The following is a 16,071-nucleotide window of genomic DNA, read 5'->3' on the forward strand; positions in this document are numbered from 1 at the left end:
TCCGACTTCCTTAGGTAGGTAGAAGAAAGGGTGGGAGGTTGGAATTACTACAAGCAGGAGAGAGGAGAGAGAAGAAGAAGAAAAAAAAGAGGAAAAGGAAGGGAAGCCGGTGAGCAGAGTGGAACTCCAAGTGGAGCAACTTAACCTACTGCCATCTTGCAGTAACAATAACAGTAAATTAAAGTATTAAATTACATAAAGCTTCTGAAATTTACTATTACTTTTAAACCTTCTGTACAACAGTTTCTGATCTACGTTTCAAGCACTAGTAATTACTAAGGGATTTAATGTAGTTAATCATTAGTAAGGTTGTTTTATAATATTTAGCATCCAATGTAATATAACTCTGGTAATGATTCAATATGACATTTCTGTATTAAATCAGAAGCATAAGGACATTAGGTTCCTGGATGCATCCGCTCTTGCAAGTTCCCTCCAAGTTGAGTAACATCCTGACGTGAGCCAATGTCATTGTTCCTTCATAATCATTGGCCCAAATCCTGGAAATCCCTACATGTCAATACTGTGTTTGAATATTCCAGAATATTTGAATGTAAGTATCAATGTGTCTGCAAGAAAAGAGAGCCTTTGAATATTTGCTGGCTCTTCAGGATGTCCTGACGCGTGAAAGAACTGAAAGAGACATTTTGAGGGCTAACCACTCTGAAAAGCGTTGCTGGGCATTGAATTATTATTGAAAAATCTGCAAATGTCAATTAAAATACACAGCCACCAGATGAAATGAATATTTAACCCATTATAATTTCTCTTTTTAAGTTTTTTATTTTTGGTACAGTTCATTTAGTGTTTGAGAACATTAGTTTCTAAATGTATGTACTTCAGTTGTCCACAGAACCTTTCAAATTGTACACAAATGTTATTGTGCATTTGAGTAGTTCTGTCAACAGTTGAATTAATTGAATTCAAATGATTTGTCGATGGAAAACTCTAAATTAAAGCAATCTTTCTTGCTCAATATTCCCGAAAACACTGGGCTCCTGTATCCTTTAAGGAAGAGGTAGACAGATTTTTAAATAGTAACTACGAGGATATGAGGTGTGAGTTGGCCTTGAAAGGTTCGGGAGAGTTACTTAAAGGGATGACAGTGGATAGTCAATGGCAATCATTAAAGAAATGCACAGGGAAATCTGCAACAACTGTTTATTCCTGTCTGTCACAAAAGTAAAATGAGCATTTGGATAATGACGGGATAGTGTAGGGAGAGGGGTTTAGATTAGTTCACAGGTCGGCGCAACATCGAGGGCCAAAGGGCCTGTTCTGCGCTGTATTGTTCTATGTAAGAGGACCAATCCATGGCTTACAAAGGAAATAAGAGATAGTACCCATCCAAGGAAGAAGCATACATATTGGCCAAGTAAAATAACAATCCTGAGGATTGGGAGTAGTTTAAAATCCAGCAAAGAAGGATCAAGGGATTGATTAAAAAGGGAAAAATAGAGTACCAAAATAAGCTTTCAGGGAACAAAAAGACTGACGCGAAGAGTTTCTATCGGTATGTGAAGAGAAATAGATTGGTTAAGACAAATATAGGTGCCTGACAGACAGAAACGGGGAAATGTATAATAGGGGACCAAAAAAGGGCTGAGGAACTGAATACATACTTTGGTTCTGTCTTCACAAAAGAGGACACAAATCAGTTACCAGAATTGTTGGAGGATGCAAGATTTAGTGAGATGGAAGACTCGAGGGATTTCTAGGAGAGAAATGGTGCTGGGAAAATTGTTAGGATTGAAGACTGATAAATCCCCAAGGCCTGATAATCTACATCCCAGAGTACTTACGTAAGTAGCTCTAGAAATAGCGGATGCATTGGTGGTTATCTTCCAGGATTCTGTAGACCCTGGTACAGTTCCTGCAGATTAGAGGATGGCTGACGTCACTGCAATATTCAAAAAGGGAAGTAGAGAGAAAACAGGGAATTATAGACTGGTGAGCCTAACATCAATAGTGGGGCACATTTTCGAATCCGTTGTCAAGGATTTTACAGCAGAGCATTTAGAAAGCAGTGGTGGGATCAGACAATGTCAGCGTGGGTTTAGGAAGGAGAACTTCTGCTTGAAAAATCTGTTGCTATTCTATGAAAATGTAACTAATAGACTTGACAAGGAGGATGTGGTAGATTTGGATTTTCAGAAAACATTTGACAAAGCCCTGCGTAAGAGATTAATGTGCAAGATCAAAGGTTATGGTGAGAAAGCAGGATTAAGCCATTGAGTTGGATGATCAGCCATGATTGTGAATAATGCTGGAGCAGGCTTGAAGGGGCAAATGACCTCTTCTAGCTCACCTCTTCTAAGCTCCTGTGTAATATTTTTGCATTTAGTCGTTGGCTGTATGTTGAAATCTGGAATTGGAAGAAGTTAGTTCTGTAATGACAGCCATGATCCTAGTATCACTGTCTTTGGGAGTCACGTAAAGGACAGGTACAAAAATTAGGCAAAACAGAGTTGCCGGAAAAGATCAGCAGGTTTGGCAGCATTGGTGAAGATAAAGCAGATGTAATTCTTTAGGTCCGGTGACCCTTACTCAGAACCGGGCTTGAGACGTTAACTCTGATTTCTCTTCACACATGCAGCCAGACCTGCTGAGCTTTTCCAGCAACTTCTGTTTTTGTTTCTGATTTTAAAAACCTGTAGTTCTTTCAGTTGTTATAAAAGCTATACTTACTTCTAAATATATTCTTGGACTATTGGGGGCCATTGACAATATTAAATAAAATAAAGAATGGTGGGTGCTGAAGATCTGAAACAAAAACAGGAATTGCTGGCAAAACTCAGCAGGTCTAGTAGCACCTGTGGGAAGAAAACAGAATTAACGTTTCGAGGCTAGTGACTCTTCATCAGAAAAATTCAGGGTTTCGCCAGCAATTTCAGTTTCTGTAACAATATGAAGCATTTGGGACAGAATTTTAAAGAAAATGGAAGTACTTTTGTTATCATTCCATTTGAAATTTTGTTCTTATAACTTTCTTGACCTGTCAAGGACTGTTTACTGTAGTGCTGAGGTACTTGCACCTGAAACATTTTAGGCCCAATGTCATGTCTGAAGTTATGTTTCCTGAGGTTTCATTGAATGTCACAAATTTTGAAAATCATGTTGGGCTTTACCAAATTTACTCTGAGGTAAGAATAAATAGGTATTATGACAGCACAAGATGTATTCCATTAATTGCTAAATTCAATGTACAGAAAGAAGAAAAAGTCTTAATTTACTTTTCTGTAATTTATCATGTCAGTCCCATGTTGAATCATGTGCTAAATTCCTCCAGTTGGCATGCTGAACTTACTTGTTAAAAGTGACAGATCAAATCTTCCATTTATTGTATTAGTTCAAATATTTATTTGAGCTTTTGTTTCCAATTGTTAGAATCATAGAATCCCTACAGTGTAGAAAGAGGCCATTTGGCCCACTGAGTCTGCATCAACCCTCTGAACTCCATTCCACTCAGACCCACCCTATCGCTGTAATCCCACATTTACTGTAGCTAACCTAGTTAACCTACACATCCCTGGACAATACATGGCAATTTAGCATAACTAATCCACCTGGCCTGCACACCTTTGGACTATAGGGAGAAACTGGAGTACCCAGTAGAAGCTTACACAGACAACATGCAAACTCCACACGGTTAGTCACTCAAGGCTGGAATCAAAGATAGATCCCTGGTGCCGTGAGGCAGCAGTGCTAACCACTGAGCCATCCTGCCATGTTAGTCAACAATCCCTGCCCTTTGTCGGCAAATGTACACACTTCATGAGGGGAAGAGGTCCGAACTGGGTTTAGCTGTGCTGTGTAGTCTGGCCTACTGACCCTCAGTACACTATCCCTTATAAAGAGGAACCATTTAAATGAGAACAAATAACCCATCAAGAGTTGATGCAAGCTAATTTTACCCTCCCTCACTGACTCTTTGCCCAGTTCAATAACGTATTGATGAGCCCTAATGATTTGATCATGTTTTGTGATCAATGTCTTAGCAGCTTGGGGCTAGATTTTCCTCCCTCTACATGATCAAATTGAGTACCCAAGCCCAAACTCACTAGCTGAAAGACTGGGTCCTGGCCTCCTATTGGCCACCACCTCCATACTTGCCATCCGGTATTGGTGGGTTCCTTATGATGCCCACCCTCTCAGAATTGGATGTTCTGAAGCCTCAGCAGTCCTTCTGAGAGATGTGACACTGCTGATACAGGATTGAGACTGAGTGAGGGCCTCCAGATAGAGGCAACAATGCTGCCTGCACTGAAATACAGAAGTGAGCAAGATTGTAGTTGGCAAATTTCCTGTCTCTAACTCTACCTAACTTTCTGCAGGGAAGCCTCCCCTATGAGAGACCACAAAATTGTCTCCAAATGGGGACTTGAACTCTTTAATTGGCAGTCTGCCTCCATCGATGCAAGTAACCAATTTTCATCCGAACCTAGCCTCTGGGAAATCTCCCCAGTGGTGGGAATCTTATTCTTCACCTCCAACAGCTGGGAAAATACAGTCCGTTATGTTTTTATACTGCTGCTGTAATAGTATTAAGTTATTAGATTGTATGAATGCTGAGCCAATTACATAAAACTACAACTAGCTTAAGTTTGACATAGAACCTACAGATCAATTTATGTTTATGAGCTGTCTCATTTTCTGTCATTAAATTAATTATTAAGCATTGAACTGTTCTTAATTTTAGGAAAAGACATTGTTTAAAGTAACGGTATTAATATACCAAAGCTTTTTACTTGAACAGCTCACTTTTTTCGAACACTTGAACTCATAACACCCGTGTTTAAACTATTATTGATCAACTAAATGCAGATTTTGATTGTGAAAGAGTTAAGAACTGCGAGAAAATACTTTTGTTAGAAGTAATGGTTTTCACATGTTGTTTTAGATCACTATTATCTGGTTGTCATTGTGCGCTGCTGTATTAACCACTTCATAGATACATTTAATGAAATCAAAATCAATGTTCTTTCCATCCTTTATGTTTTTCTCAATTGGCATTGAAAGACTTAGGAACAGTTTGATGTTTCATGACATATGATAGGAATTTCTTTCCATATAGTACCAACAGCAGTTGAGTCTTAAATCACACCGGTAGTCTGAAGATTGTTTTCTCGTTTATAGTGGTTGTGTTGACAGAACACTACCATTAGCGTCATTGCATTTGATAATTATTGAATTGGTTTAGGTTCCCTGTTCAGATTGACGCTTGCACACATTACCATCTTCGGAATGCATGATATGCCAGTAATATAACGATGCATTAAGAGTGATACTCAGTCACTGTATCTGTCAGAATGTACAAGTCACAGGAGAGAAATGAGGTAAAAAATAAACAACATGTTGCTGCAGGGCTACGTGGTGTGAATTTTCAGCAAACCTTAAGGTGCTCGAAACACTTGGGAGGTAACAGCTTAAATTAAAGGCCTGCACAATTGGAAACAGATTCTATTTTTGTGTTACTTGGCACGACCACTGTTACTACATAAACCTACTACCAATCATGTGTAATACTGGGTAAGAAATTGCCATTATTTAAAGGGGGCAATCATCTTCTGTCATCTAAATCATTGTAAACATTTAACAGATATATTGCTTGCATAGGGAAATGGTGGTGTAGAATACACATCTCTTGCAGTCTTAGGCTAATGCTCTGGGAACACTGATTCAGTGACAGTGACCATGAAGCTATCATTGATGGTTGGAAAACCTTGTCTGATTCAGAATTGTCCTTCAGAGGAGAAGATCTGCCACTCTTGCCTGGTCTGGCCTGTAGCTACCTCCAAATCCACAGCAGTGTGGTTGATTATTAATTGCTTGCTCTAACAGACAAGCAAGTCATTTAGTTAAAAGCAATTAAAGATGAGCAGCAAATGCTGGAGTCCGCATCCCATGAAAGAATAAAGAAAAAAAACTTGATCATTTATGGGTGCAGAATTTTTTTTCCAGCCACTATCAGAAAAATGAATGCCTCTAACACTTAGGTGAGAATTGAAGGCACTTGCTTCCTGAAAATGGGAGTATTGTCTTGGCTGTTCCAGCCTGGTTGGAGGGAGAGAAGCAACGAAAGCAGCAGTGCATGGAGCAACAGCTGCAGGGACACCATAGAGGAGAAGAAAAGTGAGACTGAAATAATTTACTAGTGTTTGATTGATGGATTGTTTACTTATTGATTAATATCATGCATTCATTTTCATGTATATTTCAAGTGTCATTATTATCTCTTCTATTTACAGGTGGCTCGAGGTCCAGATCATTAATCTGACTTGTGCTCAACACTGGGTTGTGTACCTCAGACTTTTGCAGGAAGCTATCTGGCCTGGAGGAACATTACCTAAATTTCCGAAGTCAGTCAGAACACAAGAACAGAAAGTACAGACCAAGGAATTGGCTTTCCAGTGTCTAATGAAAATGCTGCCAGGTTAATTTTTTTTCTTTCTTGTAATTGAGCCAACTGAAATCAATGTTAATTCATGATAGGGAATTAATTACCTTTAATGAAAGCAGAAATGCTTGGAATGCTCAGCATCTTTGGAGAGACAAACCAAGTTAATGTTTCACATTGATAACCTGTTAACTCCATTTCTGTCTTCACAGAGACTGCCCTAAGTGCTGAGCATCCCAATATTTTCTACTTTATTCTAGATTTCCAGCATCTAAATGTTTTGTGTTTAAATTCATTCGAGTTACTTGTCTAAAATAGAATAGATCTGATTGATATCTGGTTCATGTCTTGAAGCAAATATTCAATATGCCAATAAATGGGAAAACCCGGGGGAATACTTACTGTCTGTTGTGCTTCTCATAGTGTTATTATCCACTCGAAAATGTGTGGGTTTGAAAGAGGCGATGTAACTTCGTCCTTAATATCTGTAAAACCATTCTCCAGTGTTTGTAAAGTGATTATATTTGTGCTAAGGAATAATGGATTAACTAATTCACCAACAAAAGTATTGAAGGTAGACTTTGGTGATAAAATATCTTAAAAAAAAGGGAAATAATTAAAATCCAGCCCAGTTCTACAAAAGCCACAAAAGTTCTCTTCCCTGATTTCGAAACTCCCAGCTGTATAAGCTATTTCTTTTGACATTGGGAATATACTTTGCCTCATTTAACTGTTCAGAGACATCTGCAATTAGTCAAAATACTAGTCAAGTCCGAAACACTTTTTGTTTCTTTTGGGCAGTTGATTTAATCCAACAGAGTAAATATATTAAACAGAAAAAGCATGCACTTTTGAAGTAGTGTTTCGAGTTATTGGTTTGCTTATCAAGGTTTAAAGTGTTTAAACTTAAGCATTTGCTCTTGTGAATATTAGTTCGTGTAGAATGCTGTCAAGCTTGAAACTATGCTAACATTTTGTTTTTCAATTACATCATGTTATCCAGTTGCTTGTAAACAGTGATATTTTATGTTAGAGAAAGGTATATGATGGAAAGATGCATGTTTATCTATTGCTTTTATGCTCCATCCTTGGTTTAATGATAGAACTGTTATCTCTGAAGTGAGAGTCCACATCCCCCTATAGATACTTGAACCGAATGCCCTTCCAGAGCCTTGGAATCTTTTTATTGCTATCAATTTCGAAGAGGAGCAGACTTTTCTGACCAAGATTTATTCCTCACACAAATAAACAAAACAAATTAGCAAGTCATTATCACACATGTTTGTGGAACCTTGATGTTTGCAAATTGCCTGCCATTTTACTATAGTAACTGCACTTCACTAGTAGTTCATTGGCTATAAAATGCCTAAGTGTTTTGGAACATTCTGAAGTTATGAAATGTGCTCTATAAAAGCAAGTTGTTAATTTCTTTCTCTCACTCCATCTCATCCTCAGGATGCCCTAAAGTGCTTCACAGGAACAGAGCTGTTTTTGAGTATTATGCAGATAAATGCACCAACTAATTTGCACACATCCCTCAAATAGTATTCGCATCAATGACCCGCTGATTTACTTTGGCTGTGATGAACTGATGAACGGAAATGAAAACACTTTCTTTTACCACAGAAGCTAATTGAAATGGCTGCATATAGCCAGAATTTTCTGTTTTATTTCAGATTTCCAAGTTCCACTGCCACATTTTGCTTTCGTAACTGTCTTATAGACTTTACATTGACTTAATCGTGTAAGTAGTAAACTTTCATGTCAGGTATCCGCAAAATCTATTGATATAACTTACTTTGCTTCATATTTATGCCGAGCCAAATCCTTTTATGAAGTTCCTGTTACTGTGTATCTTTGCCAAAATGTTCGATTTGCTGTGATAACAAGATGTATCCCTGAAGTGATGTCTGACTTTATTCCTCTGATCATTTGGCTATCAATTTGCTGTGTTTGGCAATACATCAGAGCATAGACAGTCTGCCCCTGATGAATGGCATTTGCCCATTTTATAAAGCAGTTATGGTTTTATTATCTCATCATCTGAACAAATATTTTAACATTGCACTTGAGTGTTATTGTTTGAGATAGGAAACAGACTACCGTAAAATAGCACCTGTGTGCTTGTAAATACACATGGTAGAAAGAAGTAAAATATGAGCCTTTGAAATGACAAAAATATCCTTCAGAATGTTCAGGGCTCCATCTGTCATTTTATAAATTTGTCTCAGACTCATCAGAACTGTCACCTCTAGCCTGTCAAGTTTCTCATTTTGAGTTCAATTTTGATGAATTTTTCTGTTAGGGAGGGTCATAATTCATTTTATTTAGCTAGGTTGTAATCTGCTGCTTTAATTTTGTTTATCAGAACCTAGTTTCTGGCCTTTTAATGATGTTAGCCGTTCTAGTTGAAGATTGGGTACACTTTAAGAACTGATTTGCTAACATAAGAGTGCGACATTATTTTTAAATGTGTTAAAACTTCAGCATAATTTAATGCCAGTGTGTGTACATAACACCTTTACAACGTAGTAGTGCAGTATCAGTCTTTACTGTCAAATCTTTAACCAGTTGAGACTGGGATCATTTTCTAACACTAAAGTTTATTCCTTAATCACAAAATTTGATTTGATCAAGTACCTTTGCTAAGTAACTGAAAATGCAAATTTTTAAATAGCTCAAGGCTTGTTGTTTACACACAATGAAATTTCTGAGATTAAAATCTATCTTCTTCACACCATGACATTGTTTATTGTAAAGCACTTCGTATATTTAAAGTACCAGAATGTTGCCCATCCCACTGGAGGACAAAGCCCAGGCACAGTACATTTTGTTGGCGATGTTCTTGAGCTAATAAGAGTGCCGAAAACGAAACAAAACATGATAAGTTGAATTAATGTGTCAGTTGAAGAGCTGCGTTTACATTTGAATAGAACAATGAACATTTCCAGCGCCACAGTATTTATATTTTAGTTAGTAAACAACTTTGAGCCGCAGTGTTGTTGGTTCAACCCCGCTCCAGAATTTGAACAAGTGGGGCTGAATTTTATGGAAAATCAGCAAAGTATTAATTTCAGAGAGTTTCACACATTGTTTGTCTCGTGATCTCTAGCATGTTACCTCTCCATTCTCCGCTGCTTATCAATTATATATGCATTCTGCTGTTGTTGTGACCTTACGGGATTGTGCTGCCATCAACACATTTAAAGCCCAGCTGTACACCAGGTCAATTGCTGCCCTTTACAGTCCTTGACAGTGCATGTAGGTGAACGGAAATGAGAAAGAAAAGCTTCAGAGGGTACATGTTGGACAGAGTGACAACGCATTCTGAACAGAATCTCTCAGTTCTGAATGCATTGCTGTTTTACATCACTTGTCGAATCAACGTCCATTGTAATTGCAGCTGGAAGAATGAAGTTACACGGGCTGTTTGTTCTTCACACCGTACTGTGTTAAAACACTGTCTAAAAGGGTGCTACTCTATCTCTAAACCTGGCACAACATGTTATCTTTCCATTGTTCATGTTGGAAAGCCTTGAAATGGCTAAAAACACTACATTTTATTGAATAGCAGGAAAAGCAAAGAAAAATCAAACAAAAACAGCTATAATTGCTTCAGGGAATAAAAGGGCTGCTTGCCTTTTGAGTAACAACATATTTACAGTCAATGAATGATCATTTCATCCAATTCACACCAGTTGGATAATGAAATGTGAGGCTGGATGAACACAGCAGGCCCAGCAGCATCTCAGGAGCACAAAAGCTGACGTTTCGGGCCTAGACCCTCCTTCAGAGAGGGGGATGGGGTGAGGGTTCTGGAATAAATAGGGAGAGAGGGGGAGGCGGACCGAAGATGGAGAGAAAAGAAGATAGGTGGAGAGGAGAGTATAGTTGGGGAGGTAGGGAGGGGATAGGTCAGTCCAGGGAAGACGGACAGGTCAAGGAGGTGGGATGAGGTTGGTAGGTAGGAGACGGAGGTGCGGCTTGGGGTGGGAGGACGGGATGGGTGAGAGGAAGAACAGGTTAGGGAGGCAGAGACAGGTTGGACTGGTTTTGGGATGCAGTGGGTGGAGGGGAAGAGCTGGGCTGGTTGTGTAGTGCAGTGGGGGGGAGGACCCCTGTCCCCTCCTCCCCCCACTGCACTACACAACCAGCCCAGCTCTTACCCTCCACCCACTGCATCCCATAACCAGTCCAACCTGTCTCTGCCTCCCTAACCTGTTCTTCCTCTCACCCATCCCTTCCTCCCACCCCAAGCCGCACCTCCGTCTCCTATCTACCAACCTCATCCCACCTCCTTGACCTGTCCATCTTCCCTGGACTGACCTATCCCCTCCTTATCTCCCCACCTATACTCTCCTCTCCACCTATCTTCTTTTCTCTCCATCTTCGGTCCGCCTCCCCCTCTCTCCCTATTTATTCCAGAACCCTCACCCCATCCCCCTCTCTGAAGGAGGGTCTAGGTCCGAAACGTCAACTTTTGTGCTCCTGAGATGCTGCTGGGCCTGCTGTGTTCATCCAGCGTCTCATTTCATTATCTTGGATTCTCCAGCATCTGCAGTTCCCATTATCACTCACACCAGTTGGAACTAGGTGTCAATGAAGTTCTATTTGCTTTGTTGTATCTAAAGATGCTTCATTCTATCATGCAAAAGGTGATGTTCCTCCAGCTCACTGTCATCACCTTGCCCCCTGAGAGACCTCTACAGCTGTCCTCACTCATCAGCATCCGACATGTCCTCTCTAACTTCTCCACTTGTGTCTGGTACAACGTTCAAGGATTATGCAGCGCACTTTGCTTGGAATAATGGGCAAGGCACCTACCTAGACTAATCCAAGCATTGTAACTTCATCTTCAGGAGGGCCCTGGTGGAAAATAGACAGCATTGTATCTACAGTTGGCCTCAGTTGATGGATTTCATAAGGGAGTTGTCAACCATGCTTACAGAAGGTAACCTTTGTTTCTTGCAAGGCACTAACACTGAAACCAAAGCAGGAAGGATACAGCAAGGCCGTAGACAGGATAGTTGGCACAGAATTCTAATATATGGTTTCAATTATCACAGATGACGTGTACATTGTTGGAATGAAACCTTTTCTGTTGATGAAGTCTGTCCTATGATATGCCACTCTCAATTGAACATGTGTACAGCCTATAATGCTCTGCATCTGGGTGAATGTTGCCAAAGCCTGGGTTGCAGACTGACCTTGTCATGGAGGAATCATGGGGAAATGAGATGAAACGGTGCAATCTGTCACAAATTGCATTGGTAATGGCCTTGATATGTCTATGGGTTACGAACTCAGAGATCCCACAGATCTTCAGTGGATTCTTGGAACAGCCTGCGGCAGAAAGATTTTGCACAGCTGTCACCTTGATAGGCACAAAGCCCTTCAGGTTACAAGCCTGGTTCCATTGGATGACATGGTTTTGTGGGATATCCTAAGTCAATTCCGGCAATGTGCTGAGCTCGCCTGGGGTAGTGCAATTGAGTACAAAAGACTCTGCTTCTCCTCTGCTGCCTCAGTACTTTGAAGGGCCATCAGCTGTGACTTCTTCATGTGGAAGCTATTCTGCAGATGATGAAGGCTGGGCTTGCAGATGCATTTGCTCCTCCTCGATTTCTGTGCACCGTCACAGCACTACAGCCACAATGATGACAACGCCTGCTGCAGGCGAATCCATTGGACACCATTCCAATGAACCTGTGTGGAGAATATCAGAAGCAGTAACTGACCAGTCAGCATTCACATCATACATAAATGACAGTTTAGCAGTGGGACAGGGAGGACACTGACGAGATGTGTATCCTGGGATACCTTTACATGGACCTTTGACATAGTGGATCCTATCTTGATGTATGCAGCACAAGCAATTTCACATACTATGTCCCTGCCTGTCCCATTATCCCAGAAAGGACACATAGCATATAAGAGCATTTTGGCAAATACTCACATTTCAAGGTGAGAGGAAATCAGCTTGTTTCCCTATGTAGCCCATGAGACCTTGGATTGTCTTTGTGAATTGTGGCTTTTTGCTTGATCCTTTTGTAGGTTGCCTGTGATTATTTCTGCTTCACAACAATGGCTTTGATCAATTTGTAATCACTGACAATCAGAATTTGTATTTTTGGTCGAATCCACTGAAGATCTGTGCGATCTCTACGTTCGTAACCCATAGATGTGTTTCACATCCAGGGTACTGTGATTACAGTTGACTTTAGCCTGTTCTGTACAAGTGCCTGATTAATTCAGTTGCCCCTTGAAAAGCCTCACATTGCTCACTAGTCTATGTTCAGATGGCAAAAAAGGCCTGGATGTGGTGGTAGCCGATTTTTCACTTGTATTGCACATTTGGGGAGTATGAAAGGCAAAATGGGTCATGCCAGACACCCCCAAACTCCCACCCCACCCCCAAACTCTATCAACTTGCCCGACCCCATCGCTTCTAGACATACACACATTTTCATCCAACTCTTTCATTTGAGTCTTCGCTTCTCATAATTGACCCCTGAATCCCAGTCTTCCTGATTATTGTAATACACTGTTTCCCGAATTGAAGCCAAGATAACTGTCACTGACCCCAATCCCGCAGCAGTATGTGTCTTCCATTGCAGTATCATACCCCACCCTTACATGTTAAGTTGCCTTATAGTTATTGCCCCTCTGTGCCCAGCATGCTTCCTCCATTCCCCCAACTGACTTCCCCAACTTCCCTACAACAACATATAGTCTGATAATTTATGTGATTTTCATCCCCAACTGATAAGTAACCAGCGGGGAGGTGATGACCTACTGGTATTATTGCTGGACTGTTAATCCAGAGACCCAGGTAATGTTCTGGGAACTTGGGTTTGAATCCTGCCATGGCAGATGGTGGAATTTGAATTCAGTAAAAAGAAAATCTGGAATTAAGAGTCTAATGACAACCATGAAATTGTTGCCAATTGTTGGACATACCCATGTAGTTCTGAAGGGTAGAAAACTGCTATCCTTACCTGGGTCTGGAATACAGGTGACATCAGACCCCATGGCAATATGATTGAGTCTTAACGGCCCTCTGGACAATTAGGAGTGGGCAATAAATGCTGAAATGGATACAAACCCTGACTTATTGCTAATGCCCAGACCTGGACCTTTGCACAGGACCTGCAGGCCTGACAATGTCTCATTCCGCAGACCACAGTGTTTCAGAACCCAGAACCTAACCATCCAAGCGACTGACTACATTCAAGCGCTGACCTCAACACTGAGTTCAGCTGTTTTTCCTTGACTGACTGTGGCAGTACCCCCGGACTGACGACAGTCATTCTTGACTTAACCATGAATGCTCCCCTTAGACTTTGCGACCGGATCATGTGCAGTGTGTTTGTCATGTACATTGCTGGCACACAGAACAAAGAAAAATACAGCACAGGAACAGGCCCTTTAGCTGTCCAAGCATGTACTGACACATTTTGCCCTTCCATATTAAAATTGCCTTGACTTAAAGGATCTGTATCCCTCTGTTCCCTTCCTATTCATGTATTCGTCCAGGTGTTTTTCGAATGTTGCTGTTGTGTCTGCTTCCACTACCTCCTCTGGCTGCACATTCCAGGCACTCACCATCTTTAGTGTGAAAAACTTACCTCGCACACCTCTTTTGAACTTAGCTCCGTTTCCCCCAACACCATGAACCTATGTCCTCTAGTAATTGATCTCTCTACCCAGGGAAAAAGCCTTCTACTTTCTACTCTATCCATGCTGTTCATAATCTTATAAAATTTCTATCAGGTTGCCCCTCAACCTCCTGTGTTCCAGTGAAAACAAAACAAATCCAGTTTATCCAACCTTTTCTTCATAGCTAAAATCTCCCATAACAGGCAACATCCTGGTAAACCTTGTCTATACTCTCTCCAAAACATTCACATCCTTCTCGTAGTGTGGTGACCAGAACTGTATGCAGTATTCCAAGTGTGGACTAACCAAAGTTCTTTAAAGCTGCAGCATAATGTACCTATCCTTATTCTCAATGCCCCTTCCAATGAAGGCAAGCATGCCGTAAGCCTTTTTTTACTACTTTACCTACCTGCGCACTCACCATCAGTGATCTGTGGACCTACCTACACATCCAGCTCCCACTGCATATCAGCACTCTGAAGGGTTCGGCCATTCACTGTATAATTTCCAACTGTAGTTGACCTTACAAAATGCATCACGTCACATTTGTCTGGTTTTAAACTCCATGTGCCATTTTTCCGCCCATGCCTCCAACTGATCTATAATCTACTGTAACTTCTGACAGTTCTCCTCACTAACTGCAGCTCCACCAATCTTTATATTGTCTGCAAACTTTTTAATTAGACCAGCCACGTTTTCCATCAAATCATTTATATGGACAACAGGCCTGTAATTTGCTGGATGATTATCCCTGCTACCCTTAAACAATGGTACAACATTGGCTATTCTCTAGCACTGTGGGACCTCACTTGTGGCCAGAGAGGATACAGAGGTGTCTGCCAATGCTCCAGCAATTTTTCCCCTTGCCTCCCTCAATATTCTGGGATGAACCCCAAGAGGACCTGGGGACTTGTCTACCTTAACACTTTTGAAGATGCGTAACACGCCGCCTTTTTAATGATAACTTGGCTTAGAAATTCAACGCTTCTGATTCTGAGATCATCCTCCACCAATTCCTTCTCTTTGGTGATTACTGACACAGAGTATTCATTTAGGACTCACCTACCTCTTCTAGCTTCACACATAGATTCCCTCCTTTGTCCTTGAGTGGGCTGACCCTTTCCCTGGCTACCACCTTGCATTTTATGTATATTTATGTACAAAATGTGTTGTCACATGCTGAAGCTCTGATATAGCAGGGTGCCTGCAACAACATGTATATCCATTCCCTTGACTGCTGACAACCATGAGAAACTACCTGGCTACTGTGAGCCTGTAAGTTCTGAGTGAGGCAGCAGTGTGCAAAATGGCAGAAGCATTCCTGTGCCCACCTGCATGTTTGGGATGTGCAGGTGTCACTGCTTTAGTGCAAGCATAAACTTTTTGTCATTTTAACCCCCCCCCCCTCTAAATGTGAAAGGGAATGAGAGAGTATGAGAAGAGACAGTAGTAAAAGAAATAGCTCAGTTGATTTAAGGGCCAAAAGAGATCTGTGAATGGAAGCAAAGAACATGGCCAAATAATTTACATAGGTCTTTACAAAGCCATATGAGATTTAATATGGGCTGAAAATTGATAAAGATCTATTAGAAAGAGTAGCTATACTTCAAGATGATTCGTCACCAGGACAGAATATCTGGATACTGAGGGAAATTCAGATGAAAATTTCAAAGGCCCTGGCTATAATCTTCCAATATCCCGTAGGTATGGTGAAAATTGAACACTTTTCATATTTGTTCAAAAAAGGGTTGTGAGCATAAACCCAGCAACTGCAGACCAGTTATTTTAACTAACAGCTTTGAGAGATAATGATTGATGCAGTGTGGATGGTTTGTTCTGCAGACTCTATGTATTGTCAGTTCTGAGGAGGGATCACTTAACCTGAAATGCCAACTCTGATTTCTCTGCACAGATGCTGCCAGACCTGCTGAGCTTTTCCTGCAATTTCTGTTTTTGTTTGATTTACGGCATCTGCATTTTTTCAGTTTTTCACTTTGGATGTATGGACTGCTGTC

General features: G+C 40.7%; 1 protein-coding gene across 1 annotated transcript in view; it reads left to right on the forward strand.

The window, feature by feature from the left end:
* The window catches only part of snx19b (sorting nexin 19b), a 167,285-nt gene that overhangs the window by 132,370 nt on the left and 18,844 nt on the right, over nucleotides 1-16,071 (forward strand). Inside the window, exon 9 of the mRNA XM_059638914.1 lies at nucleotides 6,249-6,433. Within this exon, the coding sequence (XP_059494897.1) occupies nucleotides 6,249-6,433 (185 nt within the window). The remainder of the gene's footprint in view (nucleotides 1-6,248; nucleotides 6,434-16,071) is intronic.

The sequence above is a fragment of the Stegostoma tigrinum genome, chromosome 32 (genome assembly GCF_030684315.1).
Source record: "Stegostoma tigrinum isolate sSteTig4 chromosome 32, sSteTig4.hap1, whole genome shotgun sequence".
NCBI classification, from domain to species: domain Eukaryota; kingdom Metazoa; phylum Chordata; class Chondrichthyes; order Orectolobiformes; family Stegostomatidae; genus Stegostoma; species Stegostoma tigrinum.